Source organism: Micromys minutus (assembly GCF_963924665.1).
Source record: "Micromys minutus genome assembly, chromosome: 7".
NCBI lineage: Eukaryota > Metazoa > Chordata > Mammalia > Rodentia > Muridae > Micromys > Micromys minutus.
Genome location: NC_137976.1, coordinates 402,544 through 425,505, shown reverse-complemented (window position 1 = coordinate 425,505; position 22,962 = coordinate 402,544). Strand labels below are relative to the sequence as shown.

The 22,962-nt window shown below is 45.0% G+C and overlaps 1 protein-coding gene across 1 annotated transcript in view; it reads right to left on the bottom strand.

Annotated features, from left to right (window-relative positions):
• Window positions 1–2,026: 2,026 nt before the first annotated feature.
• Window positions 2,027–22,962, bottom strand: part of TMPRSS2 (transmembrane serine protease 2) — a gene marked incomplete at its 3' end in the record, with an annotated part of 44,410 nt that continues 23,474 nt past the window's right edge. Inside the window, exons 4-14 of the mRNA XM_080919212.1 lie at window positions 19,500–19,586; window positions 18,904–19,023; window positions 14,518–14,644; window positions 12,370–12,480; window positions 8,332–8,375; window positions 6,602–6,770; window positions 5,099–5,274; window positions 4,611–4,706; window positions 3,798–3,940; window positions 3,167–3,369; window positions 2,027–2,111 (exon numbers count right to left, since the gene is read on the bottom strand). Coding sequence (XP_080775338.1) covers window positions 2,027–2,111; window positions 3,167–3,369; window positions 3,798–3,940; window positions 4,611–4,706; window positions 5,099–5,274; window positions 6,602–6,770; window positions 8,332–8,375; window positions 12,370–12,480; window positions 14,518–14,644; window positions 18,904–19,023; window positions 19,500–19,586 — 1,361 coding nt within the window. The remainder of the gene's footprint in view (window positions 2,112–3,166; window positions 3,370–3,797; window positions 3,941–4,610; window positions 4,707–5,098; window positions 5,275–6,601; window positions 6,771–8,331; window positions 8,376–12,369; window positions 12,481–14,517; window positions 14,645–18,903; window positions 19,024–19,499; window positions 19,587–22,962) is intronic.

Sequence of the window (22,962 nt, the reverse complement as noted above, 5' to 3'; positions counted from 1 at the left end):
AAATGGTGTCACAGCAGAAACACATGTGTGCTAAGAACTTCAAGCAGGGTGGCTTTTAGCTCTTATGTAGAAAACCACATCCATCCTCCATCTATAACCCTAACTACAGGGCAGAGAAGTGAACACTGCATGAGACAGCATCTCTGTCACCAGGAACCATCTGGGACATTGGGGAGAAACCACAGGATACAGATTCTGGTCTTAGTCTAGGTCAGGTTGCCTTATTATGTGGGAGCCTGGAGCTGTGTATCCAGAGCTAAGGACCTCCACGTGTCAGCTGACAGAAATAGGCTTTACCAGGTGCCTGTTCTGCTCATTTTTAGAGCTAAGGGACTGTGAGGAAGGCCTGAGGAGGAGCTGGGATGGAGTGGAGTGGTGGTAATTGTAGTATGACTTTGGGAGGCTGTGCTGGGAAGCTGGTTGAGATCTTGCAGAAGTCACTGGAAGACTATGTCCAAACACAAAGTTCAACCAGAGCCTGCCAGTGCTGGAGTAGTGTTCTCATGGAATCTCTCCCCAACATAGCAGCAGCACTGGCATTCTTCCTGAACTGGGAACTGTAACTTACCCTGCCCCCTAGGGCACATCTACAGAGCAGATGAATAATGAAAAGAATTATACGCTTTATTCATATATTTCACAGTGGAATCTTACAGCTCAGGACAGACACAAAGCAGTAAATAATCAACCAACAGCAAAGTCATGGAGAGCTAAGGAGGGAACATGTTCTCACACTTCAAGGTGCTTGCACATTTAGTCTGTAAGTAGGTACCTTATAGCATCTAAAAAGGTCCCAACGGTTTTGTTCACAGAAAAAGCATGCAGAAACTCATTACATGGAGTGTCAACTATTCCTTGGGTGGGAGATCCTCCTCAGCAAAGATGGAGTGCCAGCTATGGCACATTCACTGTCATCTAAAGAGCCAGGCATAGAAAAGGAGGCTGAGACTCACCATGGGTAAGACATTCATACTTCATATTTGGTAATTCTGGCATGGCTTTCCTGGTGTAAACTCAAGGCCAGAAGAGGACAGAGACAGTAACTTGATCTTCTTTCATCTTTGTCCCAAGCTAGGAACTTCTAATTCCATCACCAGTCTAGAGAATAACCTACCATCTGGAAGAGGTCTAATGTCTGAGGCACAATCACACAGTCCAAATGCAGGTAAACTCCAGACATTCATCCAGACTAGTGTGCAGGTGCAGTGAGGTAGTAAGGGAAGAAACATGACCCAGAAACAAGGTGCCTGGAATCACAAGTCCCTGATTCTGGTGGAGCTCAGCCTCCAGATGACTAGCTGAGCTATACAGGCTCCACCAGATACCAGTTTGCCTTGCCTGTAGCCAAACCTAAGAGGTAAGCTTCAGGCTCTGAGAGGCTGAGAGAAACAGTAGGGGGAGCCAAGAACCAGTCTGAATTACACCATGTAGAGCTCACCCAAGGGACATGCAGACATTAGTTTCTTGCCCTGAGGGCTCTGCCTAGGCCTTCAGCCCGACAAAAGCTCTATCATCCTTGTAAATGGCTGTCATATCAACATGCAGGAGAGCAAGCCCTTTACTCCAAGCCATATTCACCCAGGCTGTTAATGAAGTCATTACTGTATGACCAGCCCAAATTGCACAGCAGAGCTAGGCCACAGGCAAAGGGTTCTGCCCCCCCCCCCTTCTCTCTTTCTCTCTCTCTCTCTCCCTCTCTTAGTACCTGTTCCTTGGCACTCTCTTGTCCCTCCTCTTCTCAGGTCATGAGGCTACTCAGAGGTCATAGTCCTCACACATCCAGAAAAGGCCTGAGCATGAGCCAAAAGAAATCCCAGCATGAGATTGCCACCCTCCTCTGCATTTGGCTTTATGTACCCGAACCCAACAGGATCTTGTCATCCTTTCTGATGGGAGCTGCAGAAGTGACTTGGGGGATGGGGCACTGAGCCCGCACAGGACTAGCGAGCACAGTCAGACAAGTCACTCTTTAATAAAGGTGAAAGGCCTTTTGGATCATCTCAAAAGGTACATTGTGCACAGGAAGTTAAAAATCAGCCTCTTGGTTTTCTTGCAGAAGGTGTTGAAGACAAAGGAAGTCTGGGACAAAGCCACAAGGATTAGCTGTTCGCCTGTGCAAACAGGAAGAAGAGATGAGGTTACTCTCCTAAGACAGACAAAGCTGCCTTTTTCCCCTGATGATGTGAGAGTCCCAGATTCTGACACAGGCCTCAAAGACTTCTGCAGGTAGAGCTTAGGCTATGCCTGCAGGAAGTACATGGGCCTCTTCCCAGAGCGTCACTTGGTTCTAGCCACTCTCTACCTGGAGAGGTCTTCCATCCATGCCTGTGGTATCCCTCCCACTTAGCACTCTTCTTCCTCAAGGCCATGCTGTGTGGCCTAGAGGCTTAAATATACCTGCTGGCCAGTGCCCTCCATTGTGCCTCTCCCTCTAGTCCCCTATTTATGCCCCTCAGCATAGTCTGGCTTGTCTGTTCCCAACTCTTCCTCTGCCAGGAGGGATTTCCCTCAAGAGATGTGACACTGTGAACCCAGGTGTCACTTGCATTGACATGATCAGGCTTCATGACAATGCCTCAGTCCCATTTCTTCTTTATCAGGCAGATACTAGGAGAGATGCTCTTTCTCTAGGAACCGTTCCTAGGAGTTTATGTCTAAGTAGACCATCATTTTGACCCCTAGAATGGAAGGGATCAAAACAGATTGTTATGATGAGCAAGGAGGGTAGGATCACAGGAACTCCTGGGCTTCTTCCTTGCTCTACAACCTCCCCTGGACCCTAGTTGGGGACTTGAGATCTCTAGCCCTCTGAACATGAACAAAATGCCCTTCATGAGATCCCTCTGAGGAACAGTACCATTCTGACTATTCCATCACCCAAGTATCTGAGTGGGTGAAAGCTGGGAAGGTTCCTGGTTCTGCTGATCCTGCACTAAAATGGGGAGCCAAGGGGATTCTATGAGTCCAGCTCTACCATCTGTGCTAGCAGAAAGCCAGTGAGGTTGACAGTACCACCCCTCAGGTATACAGGCACCATAGGTCTGGAGTGGGTGTAGAGGAGGATTGGGAAATCATAGGGATGGGGGATCTGGAACAGAGGAGTGAAAGGTGATCCAGGAGAAGCTTGCTCAAAAGTACTGTCTGCCAAGGTGCACTCCTCCCAGACCTGTGGCTTGAACTCAAGGAGATCAACAGCCCAGGAATTGAGGAAATTACCCTCATTTGCTGATAGATCCAGTCTGTAAATACTGTCACGTTCCCGTATACTCCGGGTCTGTATGCCTTGGCACAGCCCGAGCCCCAGCTCGTGTCCCCAATCAGCCACCAGATTCCATTCTTCAAAGTAACCAGCGGCCCTCCACTGTCTCCCTGGGGAACACAGCAAATTACTAAGAAGAAAAAGGCACACTAGATAAAACACACATGCAGAGGGACACAGAGTCTCTGGATACGAGAGAAGGTGTGGGTCTCTCTTCCCTGCAGGAGGCAGTGGCTGCAGAGGCATAATACAATAGCTGATGTTGGTTCATGCCAGCTGCAGTTAGCAAATGCATGTCAGAACACACTTCAGCCACAGCAACACTTGTGTCAAGCTAAAGCTTCTCTAGAGACCATAGTGTGCACAGCTTTGGTTCCTGCCAGAGGTATAAATGCTGCTAGTGGCCATCCTTCCCCACAGCTGCTCCCAACTGTTTCTGTGTCCCCGGAAGGTATCTCTGATACCAGCAGAACCCCATGTCTCACAGGGGCTCAGTGGGAACTGCACATACAAAGGTTAAATAAAAACTCACAATTACCTGGCAAGAGTCGACAGAGCCCTGGAGGAAGCCGGCACAGATCATGGCTGGTGTGACTAGGTTGTTGTATATGTATTTACTATTACATTTGGAAGGCTCAATCAAGGGTACCATGGCAGCATTCAGCACGTCCGAGGTCTTCCCTAACAAAAGAGGCATCAGCCAGCAGCTCTTGTGGACATTTTCCTCAAGAGGCCCATACTCCATGCAGACGATCTCATACCTCTCTCCCCTCCTCCCTCCCTATAATGGTTAACATTGATTGACAGGATCTAAAATCACCTAGAAAACAAACCTCTGAGCATGTCTATGAGGGAATATCTAAAGTGGGTACATCAAGGAGGGAAAATGCTCTAAATATAGATGGGCCCAAGACTGAATAAAAGGAAGAAAGTGGGCTGAGTATCAGTATTCATCTCTCTTTCTGAATCTGGAATATATTATAGATGTGACCCATCATTTTGTGCTCCTAATAGGGTGCCTTCTCCACAATGATGGACAGCACCTTCAAATTGTAGACAATAAATCCTCTCCCCTTCAGCTAAGTAAGTCCCTTGTGTTACTTTTGTCAAGAATTTTGTCACAAGAATGAGTAACTAGTATAGTCCCTCGGTCCATCAAAATACCAAGGTCTTCCTATATTGCTAGGTAGGGCTAATTTGATGATTTCTGTTAATCAAATGGGAAAATTAAAGTATATAACATACGCAAATTGTCCAAAGCCAAAAGCCGTTGAATAACTGAACTGGTATTCAAATTAAGAGGTCCCACTGTAGAAATCAATGTTTCATCCTGTGTTACACAAAACCTCACCTTTCTCATAGGTGGCCCCCCATCCTGAAATCCAGCACTTCTGGGATAGGTCCAGCATCATGCCTGGGTTTGGCAGACACACTGGCTTCACTACATCTGTTTAAAGAACAAAAGATGAGTTTCTCAGTTGTCTTAAGAGATATGGCTTAGTAGTTAGGAGCACTGACTGCTCTTCCAGAGGACCCATGTTTGATTACCAACACTCACATGGTTGCTCACAACCGTCCCAGGGAATTTGACACCCTCTTCTCGCCTAGTGGACACCAGGCACACAAGTGGTGCACAGATATACTTGTAGGCAAACACCCATACACATAAAATAAGTGTTAAAAAAATTAAACATTTTCAAAAACCAGTAATATTTACAAATTATCAACTGGATGGCCTCAGTTGGAGAGGATGTTGTTCCACAGGGACACTAAGTGTTGTCTGAAGCCAGCTCTGACCCACTCGTGCTACTGCCCTCTAGTGAGCTGAGTCTCACGTACCATTAAAAGTCAAAGGTGTCTGCAGCTTCATGAGAGCAATGTCATTATTCTTGGTCTTAGAGTCGTAATTTGGATGGGAAATCACTTTTTCTACCTGGTGTCTACTTCCATAGAACATGAGAGACTGTCTCAAAATTCCCGCAAATGCTGTCCAGTACCTTGGGCTGCTGAGGGGTCTGAGAAACAAAAGGACAAACATGGAAACTCAGGACCACAGATATGAGGTATTTATTCCCTTCACAATCTTTAAAACACATATGCTGAGTCCTCAGGTTAGATGACAACCTAAGCTACTGAGTAAGGCTGAGGCAGGGAGCTTCTTACTTTCCTCCCACCTCCCCATAGCCGAATGGCTCCCTGAGGAATCTCCCATCTTCTGCACCAGCCCACAAATAGAACATCACCTTTCTGTGATACTTGAAATTATATTCTGACAGGACTTTGTCTCACTAATCTTTATATACCAGTGCATTTACTGGCACAGGAGGTGCTTAATAAATGTATAATAAGTGTGTACCAATGGACATACTTGGAGACTTATAGTGGTCATGCTTTTCTTTCATCTGGGGATTTTCTTTGAAACTTTTAGTTTCAACTAAGAGGAACCTCAAAATCTGGAATGTGCGAGGAAGGAAGGTACACTCTCAGGAGAGATAGCTTCCCTAACTTCCCGGCAGTGCCTGGGAGGAAGAAGAGGAAGACACTCCTGTGTGGCAGCAATAGGCTAAGAGACACTGAGTCATTTGTCCAAGGATACACAGGCAGAGAATAGCTGGGCCAGGAGTCGAGCCAGGCTGAGGCTCACTTAAGGTAACAAGTGCTCAAAAGCTCTGTAATAAAGATGTAGTTTTGTTGTAAGTAGGTTGCACCTGTACACCCAGAATCCTGGGACATAATTATTCATTTGAGGCCATCTTAAGCTACATAATAAACCCCTTGGAAAGGAAAAGAGGAGATGGAAGAGATGGAAGAAGAAGGATGGAAGAAATAAGAAAGAAAACCAAAATGGGAACATTGTGTTTGGCAAGAGCTGACACTATGCAGTATGGTTGTTACCACCTTTCTTGCCCACCTGTGAGGGCAATGCCAAGGCAGAGGGAATCTATACAGCCTCCCACAAAGCCTACAAGAATAGTGTGAGGTTATCAAAGTGGGCTTTGCCCACTTTAGCATCTAGGAAAAATGAGCAGATAGAGCAGGAGCTCTGGAAACTTATAGATAAAGCACATCTAGTCACAATGCTTTTGATAATCATCCCTCTCCCAGGCTTGGATGCAGCAGCAGGCAGGAGATACCATGGAAACATTTGTGTAATGAGTGGATGAGGCTGTGCACCTGTAATGCCCATGTCCCTCATGCAGAAGCACTGTCACCTCAGCAGGAGATGGGAGCTTCCACACTGCTTGGTGTGGGTCACATGGTGAGAAACCACACACCAAACCCAAATGTCTGTGCCATGTGACTCCACTCTACTACCCCAGACTTCATAGAATGTAGACATACTCTTCCACACAGTGGGCAGCCGTCACAATCCACTCTGGGGTGATGATGGAGCCTCCACAGACATGGACACCTTGGACGTGCAAGCTGACCTGCCAAGGCCAGTCTCCTGGTGAGGCGTTCAATCCACCCACAATCCTGCTCTGACGGCTCAATGAACGAACCCCGCATTCTGAAGGTGACAAGCACATATCAGGTGTCAGTCAACAGAGCAGAAGACACCAGGGCCAACACAAAGCAATCATGTGTTCCACCCAGCTGCCTTTCCCTGACCTCATCAGGCAATGGGGTCATTAGAAGGTGACTATTGCTGTCTCTGTCTCCCTATTATTAGGAGTATGAAAAGCAGGTGGTGAGTAGATGCTCTCCTAGGTCCTCAAGGAGCCACTCCTTCCCTGACTGGAGCACAGGCTAATTCTTATTGCTACCTGATTTCATCAGATCTCTGACAGGATTAGGAGAGCAATGGATAACAGTCTCCTCATGGAGACTGACACACTCAGCACCTCAACCTTCCAGACTTCTGAGCAAAGAAGAGGGAAGTATATAAGGCTGAAAGTAAGTGAGGAGGCAAGTGAGAGCTTCAGCAGGTGGTATAAAAGTGAGCCAAGAGGCAAGATCATGTGTGAGGTGAGTCAGTAGGTAAGTGAGGGGCAATCAGGATTGATGAATGCCCACCCTCCAGGAAATAAGACACAGAGGTTCTTTACTGAGCAGGGGCGAGATCTACTTCAGGGTGAACAGTCCTTGCTAGTCTGGAAAGGGAGCTCTAGAAACTTCACAGCTGTGGGTCAAGCTCTCAGTTGAGAGAAGCCAAGGGAATACAAAAAGTAGTAGATGTTAGGGACTTCCTTATGTTCCAAAAGGTCCCCACACTAGTGGCTGGTGTCAAGGTACTAGCTGAGGAGGCCTGCTACACCTCAGCACAGTATGGGGCAGGACTTCTAGAAGCATTCTCTATGTGTGACCTGCACCTCTGTGAGCAACTGTGAGTACCTGTGAAGCATATGTGAACAAAGGGCTAACAACAGTGCTCTTCTGGATATGCAATAAGAGGACCTTAAGGAGATTCAGAGCTCCTTAGCTAAAGTGTAGGCTTCAAATCCCAGACCAAGGCTGGACCTCTATATTTACATAGTGTCCATGAGTAATTCACACACACACACAAAGAGAGAGAGAGAGAGAGAGAGAGAGAGAGAGAGAGAGAGAGAGAGAGAGAGAGAGAGAGACAAAGACAGAGACAGAGAGACATAGACAGATACAGAGAGACCCCAGTTAGCCACCATGCAAGATCCTGAGGGAAGGTAGAAAGCATATAGGCATACTTGAGGTCAGGCTCTCCTTAGGAAACTGTGTCCAGTGAAAGACTGAATGATACTGCTCTGGCTTTGGCCTAGGCTAGGTCACTGATGCTGAGGCTTCAGGCTTACACGTAACTTGCTAACCATTCTTCTGCTTTATGAAGAAGGATCCACCAAGGCCCCCTACTCATAGTGACACCTAAAAACAAGACCTGCTAGTATCCAATCATTACCTACCCTCAGTAGACACTACAGTGAAGCAAAGTTCCAAAATAGAGATCCTAGTGTAAGCAAGAAGCTTCCAGGTACATCCTTGCTGGTTCCTGGAGGACTTCCCTCACATATCCCAAGACCCAGGGACATTTTCCCAAAACCACAGACTAGATCCTACTCAGAAGCATAGAAAAGCACCACTGGGAAGTACTCACTCACCTATACAGCGCAAAGAAACCACCATGCGGGATGAACATGAGTCACTGGAAAGAAGAAGGAACTCCGGTTACCACAGGCAGGGAGAGATGCTGGTGTCTTCTCCTAGTGTTGCCTGTCCACTACTAATGACCCTATTAATATGACTAGACCTTCCTGAAGACAGGGGCAAAGAATGGATTCTATCAGAATACCAGATTTAGAGTTCAGCTATGCTACATTGGGTGTGATCCTTACCCTCTCTCTGCCTCTTCTCAACAGGTAGAATAAGATGACAACTCAAGTTGATCCTCACTGTGCCAAAAACTTACAACTTACAAATGGGAAATTTCACACCTAACCATATCTGAAGTGTCACTGTCAAACCATAGTTATACTAGAATGCAATGACATTCAGTTTATGCATATAAGATATACACAAGAGACAGAGATGGCTCAGTGGGTAAGGGTACTTGCTTCCAAGTCTGAAAGTCTGAGTTTAATCCCTGAAATCCACATAGAAAGGACTGATTCTTCTGACCTCTATATGTGTGCTATGACGGCATCCCCACCACAGACTAAACAAATTCTAGTAAGTAAGGGAACACATGAAATAAATGAATTCTGTCCTTAGATTTTATCCCTAACCCCAAGATATCTCAAACACAAGCATTTTAAAAACTGAACTCTGCAGGGGCAAGGTGAGCTGGTCTTAAGGGTACAAATGTAGGAAAGCTGACCCCACAACTTGTCAGCCATCCTGTGGGTGGGTGAGGGAGAGATGTCATTTCCCAACTCCTTGTCCGTTGCCATCTGCAGCCAGAAGAGCTGGCCCTGGGGTCATAAGAGTGGGAGAGATAGCCCTGCCCCTCACTGGCCATAGCATTATGGAAAAAGGGCCCTGCATCTTGCCTAAGCAGAACAATAGAACTGGGCCTGCTGGTGTTGGTGTGGGTGAGTTAGCCCCAAGGGCATAAGAGTAAGAGAGCTGGCACTGCCCCTTGCCAGCTGCAGAACTGGGTGAGCTAGCTGGTTCAACGCTGGAGAGACCACCCTGGTGGTGTAGGTGCAGGAGGGCTGGCTGGCTGACCAATTCAGCTACTATACAAATCCAGATCTAGGGCTTTAAGTTGGTCCACCCCCCAACATTTATCCCATCAAGGAGCTGCTGGAGTCCATGAAGGAACCAGTCCTTTAGAACCAAAGCTGCAGGATCTCCTTGACAACAATACATCTGGGGAAAGTCCTGGTAAGGATCTAGTTTTAATAGTGTAGCAGAAGCTTAATGACTTGAAAATGAACATTTGCAAGTAAAGAAGTGTGGACAAAAGGGTATGCTATGGGACACATAGTGACACACTACAGCTTCCACAATGAGATCTTTTCTTTTTTGGTAGGTGGAGGTTTTAAGGGTGATGGGTAAGTATAATAGGATGGAGAGATGAGTCGAACTAGGATGCATGATGTGAGATTCACAAAGGATCACTGAAAAGTTAAATTGAAAAATTTGAACTCTGAAATTCTTTCTGCCCCCAACATTTCAGATAAGAGTGTTCAACCTTTGGCACCCACTAGGATCGTGGCTTGGGGGAAAGGGTAACTCAGTTTTTACTTATCAGTTGTATACTTTAAAATTATTCCCTAGTTTTGGATCACCAGTTCAGAGCCAGTCTGAGATACACAGCAAGACCTTGTTATAAACAAATGGGCAGCTATCCAGTAGTGCCATCAGGACGTTGTTTGGAAACTTTTGATTTCCCTGAATGGCTTTACATATAAGCCACAGATCACAACATAACCAATACTTTGCCAGGAAAAGAAAAACAAGTCACTCAGTTTAAAGTCAACTTCTCACGTTGTGCATGAGAAAGAGTCAGTGCATTCTGTCCTATAGACACTGTCCCTGGTATGCTGATAAGGCCACGGCATGCCCTGATGGCGTCAGCTACCAGCTATGATCTGTGGGGAATCGCTGATTTCCCAAACATCAGTGTCCCAGCGGGCCACTTGGACCACGCACCAGTCCACTTCACTGTCACTCATGCACATACTGAATGGGGACCTTCTCAAACCCCCAAATAAGGAGCTACCATCACCTGTCCTGGCTACTTGTGCTTCCACCTAGGTACCAGGTAGGATGCCTACACTGGAAAGAGGGTACTTCTGCATCATATGACTTCATGAAAGCCTTGATTCTAAACACATACCATGGGCACTTTGTACTGAGCACACAGTCAGGCCATGTGCACCCATGAATCCCTCTGCAAATGCCTCAATGGAAGTTCTAGACATCTGTGTGTAATGAGCTGCAGAATGCTACTGAAATGCCTCATTTTTGTGTATAAAATATTCAGATTCAATTGCAGAATGCAGGGACTCCTGTATATGTAAGTATATTTGCATCTTTTTAAGTTATATTGTGCTACACATACACATCCATCTCATTTATTTTAGTATGCAAATTTGCTTTTATCTTTAAATCATATACACACACATAAACATAAATACATACATGCATACAGAAATTGTATGGAGATAAATTTCTTTATGATTTATTACCAGTAAACATTTGATTTGTATATCTTATAGTCTTATATACCTGGAGTCACGTAAAAGTTTCTAGGATGAAAAAAAGGGTCACAACTTTAAGAATCCCAATGCTAGACAATAGCTTTCCTGTCAGCCACCTCGGAGTTATAAAGGCCCTCACTTAGGCTGACAGCCTGAGCCTACTTTTTTCTGCTATACCTGCTGCCTCTTCTAGGCCTGAGTCCTTGTGGAAGACAAAGAGCAACTCAACTCACAAAAAGCACCCTGACTCCTGTGCTAAGCCCTGCTGTCTGAGTGAACACACACCAGGGCACTTCTCTCCAGCAAGTCCAGCCCTGCCACATTCTCAGGGACAGCCAGCCTACAGCAGAACATTCTGGCTGGTGGCCAAGAGGAAGGCAAGCAGCTCAGTAGAGATGTGGAGTGAGTGATTAGTTCTCCAGCCCTGATATGCTGTACCTGACAGCTGGCCCTAGAGGCAGCTGAGCCACCTGGTGAAAAGCAATGAGGCCCTCGAGGAAAAAAATCTCTGCACAAAGACATTATGGGTCCCCAATATCAAAACTATCAGAAAAGAGTTAAGGCCCTGTAAACTTACGCACAAATGATGGTTATTTTTGTCCTCCTCCAAACTCACAATGGCTCAGGCATCAGCCCTATTATCTGTGGTTTGAGGACAGCAAATGTTTATTGAACTAGCCATTCGCACCAGAGCCCCAAACATTACCCCATGGCATCCTCTCACTGACAGTCATAAATTGAAGCCAAGGGCCAGAAAGTCTCTTGAATTCTTGGTGCCCAGTGCCACAGTGTCATACAGCTTGTCCCTCTGAGCTTATAGTGAAAAATAAGCCCCAGAGTCATGGTACTGAGAGCAGAAACTTGGTGAAACTGTGATGCTCAAAGGTGGGGCTTTGTGAAATTGAGTCATTGAATGGGAGAGTCTCTGAGACAGAGTCCTGGTGGCCTCATAAGGACAAGGAGAGAGGCCACATAGGGCTTAACATTCCTGGAATGCTGAGATGAGGCCCTGGGACCCTGCTAGAGCCACACCATGTCATATGGGTCTTCTATCTCTAAAAGCATGACTCAACACAATAAAAACAAAAACAATACCCTTTTCTTTATTAAGTAGTCTGCTTCAAGCATTTTGCTACAGTAACTAAAAGGCAACCAACATATACCCTAGCACAGTCGACATACCTTCCAGTGTCTGGAAAATAAAAACTAACCAACCAAACCAACAATGAAAGTCTAAAATGTTAGCCATTACTAAGAGTGGGTCAGACAGTAGAGATTAAAACTAAAATGGCAAAGTATTATTTAGGTCCCAGAAGTTGGTAAGAATAAAGTCAAGGTCACTGCATGTCCTGTTTCTAACCTCCAGCAGTGTGAAGCTTACCTCCTAACTCCACCCAGAACATAGTCTAGAAAAATCAGCTCAGGACAGCATTGTCTGTGGGATCACCTCATCCTTCTCAAACTCTGCAAACCATAGGAGCCCTCCCATACCTGTGGTAGAGTTTTTTATAGAGGTCAATGTTGCCTGCGCTCACATTCAGCTTCATGAAGCTAGTTGCCCCACTGCTGTCTGGTATTCCTTGGCTAGAATAAAAATTGTTCCTGGAAAAGAGACAGAAATTTTACTTGAAATAATGCTTCAGGCATATTAACTCACATAGCATACTCACAAAGCCACCCTTTGATGGTGGTTGCAATTAAAGGGACACCTGAACACTCTAGAAAAGAAAACCCAAGTTCAAATTCAGCCATGCTGTGTGAAAACCACTGTCCAATCCAGAAACCTCATAAAGTTAGAGTCTCCCATCAGCTGTGTTTCAGACCAAGGGTGAGCTAGGACAACAGGATGTGAAGGATGTCCAATTACACGCTGTCTAATAAAATGTACAGATGTTAGTCTGCCTCATTATAAAATTCCCACTGGTTCTGCATATGGGGGTTATCACTGTGTACCTAAAAACTCTGAGTCACAGATGATATTTGTGTGTGTGTGTGGAGACCAGAAGCCAACACTGAGCATCTACCTCAATTGCTCTCCACCTTGTATTTATATTTTTTTAAAGTATTTTGTTATTTTATGTTTCTGCCTGTATATATGTCTATGTATCCTACATGTGCCTAGTGCTTTTCTTAGAGGCCGGATGATGTTAATGTCCACTGGATCCCCTGGAGATGGAGGTAAAGATGGTTGTGAGACACCATGTGGGTGCTGAGGACTTTTCTGGAAGAGGAGCCTATGCTCTTAACTGATGAACAATCTTTCTAGTCCCCTCTACCTTGTATGTTGAGCCTGGATCTCTTACTGAACCTGATATTATGAATTCAGCTAAGCTGGCTATCCAGCAAGCCCAGGAGATCATCCTGTCTCTGCCTCCCCACTACAGATTTCAGCTTGCCCCCACAGCTAGCTTTTAAGTGTGTGCTGGGGATCAATCTGAGGTCCACATGTTTTTGTGGCAAGCACTTTACCCACTAAGTCATCTTCCTAACCTCATATTGCAGCATTCTGAAGCATCTCTTTAGCTAAGACGTCAACTTTAACACCATAGACCAATTCACCTTTGAGAATTGATGAATAGAAAGCCCTACTGTGCATAGGAACTCATGGTGACCCCATGGAAGAAAAATCCTCATTAAAACCACAGCTCTCTTCCCAGGCTTAAGGCCTGCCATATTTTATGAGAGCCATAGTCTGTGGGTGGTTTGTCTGTTGAGAGGACTCTGATACAGCAGTGTTGAAATGTATAAGAACTTTAACATTTGTGTAACAAGAACTCCACTCCCACGAGGGATAAAGTCTGTTCTAAGGTGTTGACTTTAAGCCTCTGGAGAACAGATCCAGCTCCTCAGTCCTCCCCACCATGTGTGCTCATCAGCTCTCCTACTTTTCTACCATGAGATGAAACAGTACAAGGCCTTCGCCATAAGCCAACACACAAACTTTGATTTCCTTAAGAATGGTGAGCTAAAATGAACCCTCATTCCCTATAAAGTACCCAGTCTCAAGTGTTTTGTTATAGCAGAAGACACTGGGCAATGCTGGAGCCCCTGGTCAAAAAGTGATGGCAGGAGATATCCAATATTCCATCTCAATGCTATCCAATGTGTCTGGATGCTGCACATAGGTAGAAATTCTCTGTGTAGCCCAGGCTTTTCTGTAATGCATTCTGTAGACTAGGCTGGCCTCAAAATCAAAGGACCACCTGCTCCTGTCCCCTAGGTGCTGGGATTAAAGGTATATACCACCATCACCCAGCAGAAAGAAATTCTTAAGTGTGACTCTGCAGGTCTCTTCCATGCCCAAAGCCTTCACTGGATCCCACTTACAATGAACAGAACAAAGGCTTAGCTCATCTGACTAATTCTGAGTACAGAATAGGACCTATTTTTCTTGTTTTGTACCCTTCCTCCTGGCACTCCATGGGCATTTCTAAGTAGCCAAGAAAGGATGCAGGACAGGTGTGGTGAGGCTAGGTTGACAGTTTCGGGTGATGGGGTTTCCCTCTGCTTGTAGAGCCAGCTTTTGGAAGTTAACAAGTGTCTACAGCATCCAGTTTCTGGCACATACAGCGAGCTGGAAAGACAGTCTTTAAGTGTCATTATGATAACATTATGTCCCTCCTGGGCTGCCATACTTACTTGTATCCCATGTCTTTACACGCTGCTCTCCCATAGCTCTCACTCCAATCATCCTGGCACACGGGATACCAGGCTTTCCTCTGAGATGAATAAACCTGGAGGGTGAAGCTTGGTCCATAGAGGCGAACTGTTCAAGGTCAAAGATACTCCATAAGTCCTTAAACCTCATATCTTCTAGTTGCTATTCTACCCTAATACTGCCCATGCACCCAACTACAGCTTCTTCCTACAGTTATGCACACAAAGAGAGACTACAAATAGTATACAAGCTAGCCAACACATAACATATAGATTTTAAGCCTTTTTAAAGCTAGGATAGATAACAAAATGTTCTATTTAATTGACAAAAATGTTGAACTGGGTGTTAGGTGTATTTTATACTTTGTAAATCACAAAATGGTAATAGTTGTGCTCAGCTTATATTTGAGAGAAAAGTTCTTTCTTTCTTTTAATTAGACAGAAAATCTTAATTGTTGATATACAGGTGAGGGCAGGCACAAGATAAGGCAAGACCTGTGATTGGGCAGTGAAAAAGTAAGGTGAGGACAGAGTTTTGGAAAAGGGAGATAAGCCAAGAGAGAGGAAGAATACAAGATGGAGGAGGATGAGGAGGATCAGTCTCTGTGTGGCTTTAAATAGCCACAGGTAGCTATGAATATCTTATAAGAGATAGATCATTATAGAACAATTTGTCTTATCTAGGTGAAAAGATTATATAATATCAATTGGATTTGAGTTTATTGATTGGATTTTTGTGGAGTGAAAATTTACTGAAATAAATCTGATTGTTAAATTGCAAGTTTCTAAAGTTTTGATTTTGTTGGGCTGGTAGGCGTTGTTAATGGTGACCACAGGGGCCAGTTGTAGGGACTGTGAGCAAAGCCTGTGGCAGGGAGCAGCAAGAGGGCAGCCACTGCTGGGACCAGAGCATATCCCAGACCTGTGGGCGACCAGTTACAGGTGGGACCTCTACAGTCTTGACTTTACTGTGCTGCTGGGAATGGGAGCAAGGTCTACAGCAAAGAGCTACAAGATATGTGGAGCTAGTCATAGAGGTGGAGAGATTACCTCTATGGGACCAGAGAGTAGCCAACAGCAAAGAGTCGGGACGCCTGAGATGAAAATACCCTGCTTATGGCAAGGGTTTGCAATCATCCTTTAAAATATTTACTGCAACAGTGGTCTCTCTTTGCGGGCCTAACAGTGTTTTCAAAATTAAAGTGCTTAAGTGTGGCTAAGACTATATGCTTCCAGTTAGTGATGGAATTCCTGCATGGTGGGGTAGGGACAGTGGCATGATGGATGGCTGTCATCCCTCCTGTCTGCCTCATCACACTGATGATGCAAGAGGGAAGTAACATGATGGCAATAGGCTCCTAAGGAGATATTTGTAAAAGTTGGGATTTTTTCCCTAAGTCTTACAGAGCTATAAATGATAACTCAAAATGTGTGTTTGTGGGGTCCACGGTGATGACTTGGTTAGTGTCCATCATGACACATCTCCACTACCAGTTGAGCATGCTTGCCTCCTTTCCTCACACTACATTTCTTCTCCTATCTATGGTGAAGACACTTGGGACTGGATGAGTGACTTAGCACAGGGCTTTTGACCACAGTCACATTATAGTTCTTCAAGACTTCTGACAGTTTTGAGAAAGACTCGATAAAATGAATAAGGAAAACTGGTGGGTTCTGGTATTAACACACGCCCTACCCTTAGAAAGAAAGTGCCATGCACATCAGCACACACACACTCCCCCTTTTGGATTTTTGGGACAAGGGTGTAATAACCTTGGCTGTGCTGGAACTTGCTTTGTAGACCAGGATAGCCTTGAACTCACCGAGATCTCGCCTCTGCCCCCTGAATTTGGGACTAAAGGCATGCACAACCATGTCTAGTTTCCATGCACAATCTTAAACATGTCACATTTAATAGCAGACATGAAGAAGAAGGTAAAAGTATGCTATTCCCATCTATGCGGGGAATATACCACTACCCAAAGTCAACTCTGAATAAACAAAACCCACCTTGGACAATTAGTTCTGCGGGTTTTTTTATCTCAAATTCCAAGAAGACTGGAGACCACTTGGGTGGAGAGAGCAAAGCTTGGGAGATTCCTGGTGAGACTTAGACAGCAACAAGAAGTTCCCATTTAGGAGACTAGCTCCTCAGCTGGGACACATCTAAACTTAACAGGAAGTCAGAGAGGAGCCAGGGCTGGCCTCAGTCCCTGGGCACAGGCAGTGCTTGTGGAATGAGGTTCAAGAAAGGCAGAAAAGCAGGACTAGACATCTGTTATAGGCAGCAAGACAGTGGCTCACTGTCAACTGCAGAGCCAGGGAAACACAGGGTCAGCATCATCTCATCACACCTTTAAAATAGAGAAGTTGGATAGCAGGCTGGACCCACAGTGCTGGGATGTCAAACTGTCTAGCTTCAGTCTCTGGAATATGATTAACACAACCCTGCTCCAAGAAAGGTGTCTTTCTTGGGCCAGTCTCTTGACTGCCCTTGAAATCAGCTTCAAAAATTACAGCACAAGAAAGACAAATCCATTTAAGAAGCTCAGTGGGTTAAGAAACCTGTCATCAGGCTGAATTTGATCTCCCAGAATCCTCATGGTGAAAGGAGAGACCCAATTCCTGACAGCTGTCCTCCACCCCCACACATGTATCAGGGCATCACTGTCCTTGTTATACACATAGTATGTAAACATATATTTTTAATTTTAAAAGTACAAAATTGAAATTTCTTCAAAGGGATATTGCCTTGTGCCTGTTATTAACAGAGTGGCTGTCATTAAAATTTTGAACATAACTTGTACTGGTGAGGGAGAAAAGTGAAGGGAGCTTCTGAAATCAGCAGTGGAATTGTAATATGTCTAGCCAGTAATGAGAAAACAATATGGACACTCCTTGAAACCACTTAAACAGAATTATCACACAAGCAACCAACCCAACATCTAGAAACAAACTTAAGAATCCACCAGCTGGTGCATGGTTGAAGAAATGTGGTACATGTACACAATGAAATAGGATCCAGCTATAAAAAAGATGGAACCCTGCTACTGTGACAATACAGACATACTTGAAGGACTCTGCACTAAGGAAGGAAGTCAGTTCAGAGAGACAAGCACCACAAGGACATGGAAATGAGAAGTCATACTCACTGGAGCTGAGATCAGAGTAGTGCCCACCAGGAGCTGTAAGGAAGTGTTTGGGGACTGCTTGCCAAAATACACAAAACATTAATTACACAGGAGGAGCAAATTCAAGAGATCTATAGTAGAAGATGATGATAAGTGTTAACAGCACACTGTCCATTCAAAGACAACACAAAGACCATGCAAAGTCCACCATAAACATAAGAGCACGGGGAATATGTGTTAAGCAGTGTGACTGTCCCATCCACGGGAGTACATGTATAAGGACATCACACTATACCTTACAAACGTAATACGAGCTTAGCTTGCCAGTTATTAAGTAAATGTGAGGGTTGGCACTAGTTAGGTCAGGGTGGTACATGGCTGGACAGTAGAGAGTGGGACAGGGACACAGTTTTTGTAAGGTGGCAGAGAAGGAGAAGAGGCAGAATCAAGGGAGCCAGAAGGGGAAGGAGCTGGAAGCCAACATAGTGGCAGATGTAAATATTCTCTGCACATAAATACAGGTTGTTATGAGTATTTTTGGTGTGTTCATTAAGGTGGCAATTTAATTGAGTTCAAAGGAAAGTCTAGTGGTGGGACGCACAAAGCCCACCTTGGAATTGGGATGTGTGTGTGCGCCAGGCATGGTAACAACCCACTAAGAAAAAGTGAATGAAAACAGCACGCTCGGAAGGTCATGGATCATCCAGGTCAGAAGCAGCCAGGGCAGGTAGAGCAGGCCACCTGGGTCAAAGGAAGTACTTGAGGGCAGCTTGGAGTTTCTGAGATAAAAATACTCCACAGTGCCATGTGGCCCAAATGATGCTGGAACTAGCATGGGAGCAATCGCCTGGGTCAGAGAGAGCTGGAGGCAACTCGGAGTGGTAAAGCACCAGAACTGGTCTAGTCTTTTTTAATATTTACCACAACAAAAAGTAAATATACTTGTTTGATGGTATAACAGTGGACACAACCTTAAAGGTACTCGTTTTAAAACTAGTATAGTGCACCCTAACTTATTTTCAACAGCCTGCTTGTTTTAACAGTCATCCAATGGCAGTCAAAAACATGTGTTTGAGTTACTGAGTCCTTTCGGTTTTGTCCCTTCCCCATCATTCTGCGTGGTGCAGGGCCAAACACAATCCTGAGCCTTGGCTCAACACCCTGCCTAGCTGTCCCCAGTTGCCACTTTGTGGCAGACATACAGAACCCAGTGCTTCCTGAGCCAGGGCCAACTCACCACACCGGTTCTCATCTTCCCCGTTGGGACAATGTGATACCCCATCACACCAGAGAGAAGAACTGATACATATGCCTGAAGACTCACACTCCATCTGAGATGTAGAGCACTTGCTGTCCCCTGGAATTGGATCAGGAGAAAGAAAGGAAAATTCATCAGGCTGGGAATCCAAGAAACTGAAGAGCCCTTAGGAGTCTTGTTTTTCACCCTCAAGTCCAGTGAACAGGAGAAGTGAAGGAACATGCCATTGCCACCAGTAGTGGTTTGAATAAGCTTAGCTCATAGGAAATGGCACTGTTAGGAGGTGTGGCCTCATTGGAATGGGTGTGGCCTTGTTGGAGGAAGTGTACAAAAGCTCAGCAGAGTACAGCATGATTAGTACTAGGATGAGTGAACTAGTTTAGGATTCCCAAAAGCCACAGGTTAGGGGAATCAAGAGTACACTGTCAAATAGGTGCATGGAGAAAAGGGAGGAAAGGACAGCCTTGTCCTCAAGGAAAACCAAATTGTAAGGCATCAGGTGGCTCCTCCAGCCTGGGGAAAGGGGTCACAGTCACAGCCATTAACACAGTGGCAGCATCCAGCCCAAAACTTACAGAACCTCCAAAGCAAGATGGCAGCCACAGCAGCACCCACGAGGACAACGCCCAGGACGAGGGCGACACACAGTGATTTCTTAGACTCTGCAGAATAGAGGGATGCTCAGGTCAGCTGTAAGAAGATGGGCCTTACACCATCTTACATCATGCTTAGAGTCATTCAACTTGAAAATATCACATGTCAGGCTGGGCATGATTGCACATGCCCGCCTATAACCCCAGTACTTGGGAGGTGGGGACAGGGACAGGAGTCTAAGGCCAGTCAGGAATACAACAGAGAGAAGGAGAAGCAGGAAGGGGAAAATCTCAGAACTCCAAGTCCAAAGTACACTTGCTACACATAGGAACCAGGTTGGTTTAACCTGGGCACCTTTAAACTTGCTTAGAACTCTTGCATTACCCAAAGCTGGGGAAACCACCCAGTTAGAAGCCTGTTCATATTAAGGCACTGAATTCTGCATGCTCCTCATTGAAACCACACTGTGTGTGTGATTTTACGGTATACTTTCACATTGCCATGCAGCCAAAAGTCCTAGTTTGGCTACCATACGTGGATCCATTTAGATACCACATTAGGGAAGAAAAATTTGTCATTTGATTTAGTCATTTAATTATTGTGCTGCTAAGAATCAAACAGAATGTCTCACTCATGCTAAGCAAGTGTTCTACCACTGAGCTACACAACCATCCTAAGAAACAGCATTGCCATACACATACAGTTTTAATGTGAAGGCCACCACTTAGGGAGTCTCAGTGAGTCTGTGGCATGAAAACATGTGCTTGGAGAAATGGAAGCTGAATCTCCAACTTCAAATTCAGCAGAACTAAGCTCTTAAAACATCAGGATGCCTCAGAAAGGGTTTGGAAATGGGCCAGTGTTCACATCAAAAATGGCTCAAAGAAGATAGCTGACTGATTTCAGCAACTGCAAGTATAAGTCTTATAATACTGGTCCCCAAAACATCATGGGGATGATGGGGGACTCCAGGTAGAGCACCTATCCTTCCCATGATAACTTTGGGATCTTCCTCTTGGTCACTTGGTTCCCAGAAATAACAACTCTGTGACAAATTATTTATGAATAAATGCTTAGGCCATAAGCTCCATCTTGTCCCCCAACTAGCTCATAATTCAGTTACCCTGTTGATTCTATTCTGTGTCTTCCACATGGTAGGTTGCCTCTCCTCAGGTTTATACAACTGTCTCCTCCACAATTACAGCTGAATCTCCCCTGTCTATTTCCCAAAATCCCCCTCTCCCTGACAGATGTCCCACCTTCTAATTCTTGCTACAGCTCATTGATCATTGTTTGTTTGGTTGGTTTTGGTTTTTTGTTTGTTTGTTTGTTTGTTTGTTTGTTTGACAGATGATGCTTGAGAGACTCTCTCTACATCCCGTAGCTCCTGAAAGAACCCTGTGGAATTACAGCCACTAGCCACTTATGGCTACTGACACTTTCAGTAATTGTTAAGTGGAATTAAACTACAGTGTATAAATTGAGTTACTCAGTTGCCACAGGAGATTTACAAGATGGTTTGTATAAAAAAGATAAAAGCACTTACTCCCAAGTCTGATAACCTAAGTTTGGTCCCCAGAACCTACATAAAAGAAGGACAGGGCTAAATCCAACAGGCTATTCTGACCTCTACACACTCTTTAGTAAACAAATAAATGTTTAAAACAAACAAACAACAACAATAAAAAACAAAGAAGGAACTCTTTGTTTGGAGATATGGCTCAATAGTTAAGAGCACTTATTGCTCTTGCTGAAGTCATACTTGGTGACTCACAACTGGCCTTGGCCCCAGTTTTAAGGGATCCAGTGCCCTCTGCCGGTCTCTGTGGGCACTACATGCACTTGGTGCACATATGTATGTGCAGGCACTCATAAGAATAAAAATTCAGCTAAGCGTAAAATAATTTAGAGAATGATTTCCAATAGCTCACTGATTTCTTCCAGCCATACCAAACAGGAGTTGCACTGCTGAATAGATGTTTAAGCCAAAAGTAGCATCAAGGTCTAAAGAAAGAGCCAGATGTCAGACCCTGGGGAGTCTGAAATTTGTCCTCAAACAGTGAGGGGCTGGTCACTCCCAGCAACTCCCTCTCCAGGTAAAGTCCCAGATTTTCAGAGGGTAGGGAGCGGGATCCCTGGAGCTTTCCTTGGAAGACAGGCTGAGAGATAAAGTACAAGGCAGGGGAAACATCATTGAAATGGACACTCCTAGACTAGAAAGCTCCTTCAGGCCTGGGGAGGCCAGCTGCAGTGCCACCGTGCTTTCAGAAGTCAGCAGGGTGGGCTCAGGTTGGGCTCTGGAGCCAAAAGACACAAGCTGACCTGCTTAGGACTGAAAGGCTTGCTTTTATCTGTTTACTCCATCCTGCTAATGATATAAAAAGCTTTCAGAAAATTCCTGGAGATCGGTCCTCATCCCCATCAACGGGGATTGTGTTCCTATGGTAAAGTGGGTAACCTGTACTCTCAGCAGCCTCATGGGAGGCCTGAGTCTGAAAACCTCACAAGGTAGTGATTTTATCAAAATGCAGTGAGGGGTGACGGTGCCTTCAGGCACAAGGGTGGAGACACAAGAAAAATTCTTTATGGCTCACCTGATGAACTACCAAGCACACTTTCCTCTTTGGGCAACTTATCTGCATGCCATTGTTTCTGAGATAAAATAACTTGCTTAAAGCTGCCCATGTGGCTCCATGGTAAACATTTGCCTAGCATGTTCAGGAACCTAGTTCAGCGGGAAAAAAACAAACACTAAATCAGTAACTTGGCTGGTGAGTAAGGGAGATTATATCAGGTGCCCTTCACCTCTGGTTGGGGCATGTGCAGAGTCACAGTCTGGCTGGTTTGCTCAGGACCATGTGTGCAGCAAAAAACACCCATTTCACCTCTGAACAGGCATTTGTCACCAGCTACAGTCTGTACAACATAAATGTACAAGATTCAGTCTTGGGTCATTTTGTTCATTTATATCCATCCTTCCCAACAGAGCCTGATGACTCAGCCCTATGGCATCTCTGCATCACAGGACTTGTTGACTTTGGTCTTCAAAGGCTCTTTCAGGTGCATTCACTGCCACTCAAATGGGTAAGTTCCATGACAGTTGCTAAAGCAAACAGATAAACCCAAAGCAGAATGTCCTTACACTCCTGACTTCTAAACTACTGCTTTCAACATCATGTAGGACATAGGTTCAGAGCTTAATATCATTCTGGCAAAAACATGTAGGCCTTTTGATGTCTTAATAGCAATATGTTTTTTATTTCTCATTTTTCTTTTTGGGGTGTGTGTGTCTGTCTGTCTGTCTGTCTGTCTGTATACACCCTCAGAAGCCAGAAGATAACACTGGATTCCCCCCAGCTGGAGTTGTAGAGGACTCGGTTGCTCTGTGAAAACAGCTAGTGTTCTTTACTACTGCAATGTGATTTTAAAAACATTGTCAAAGTG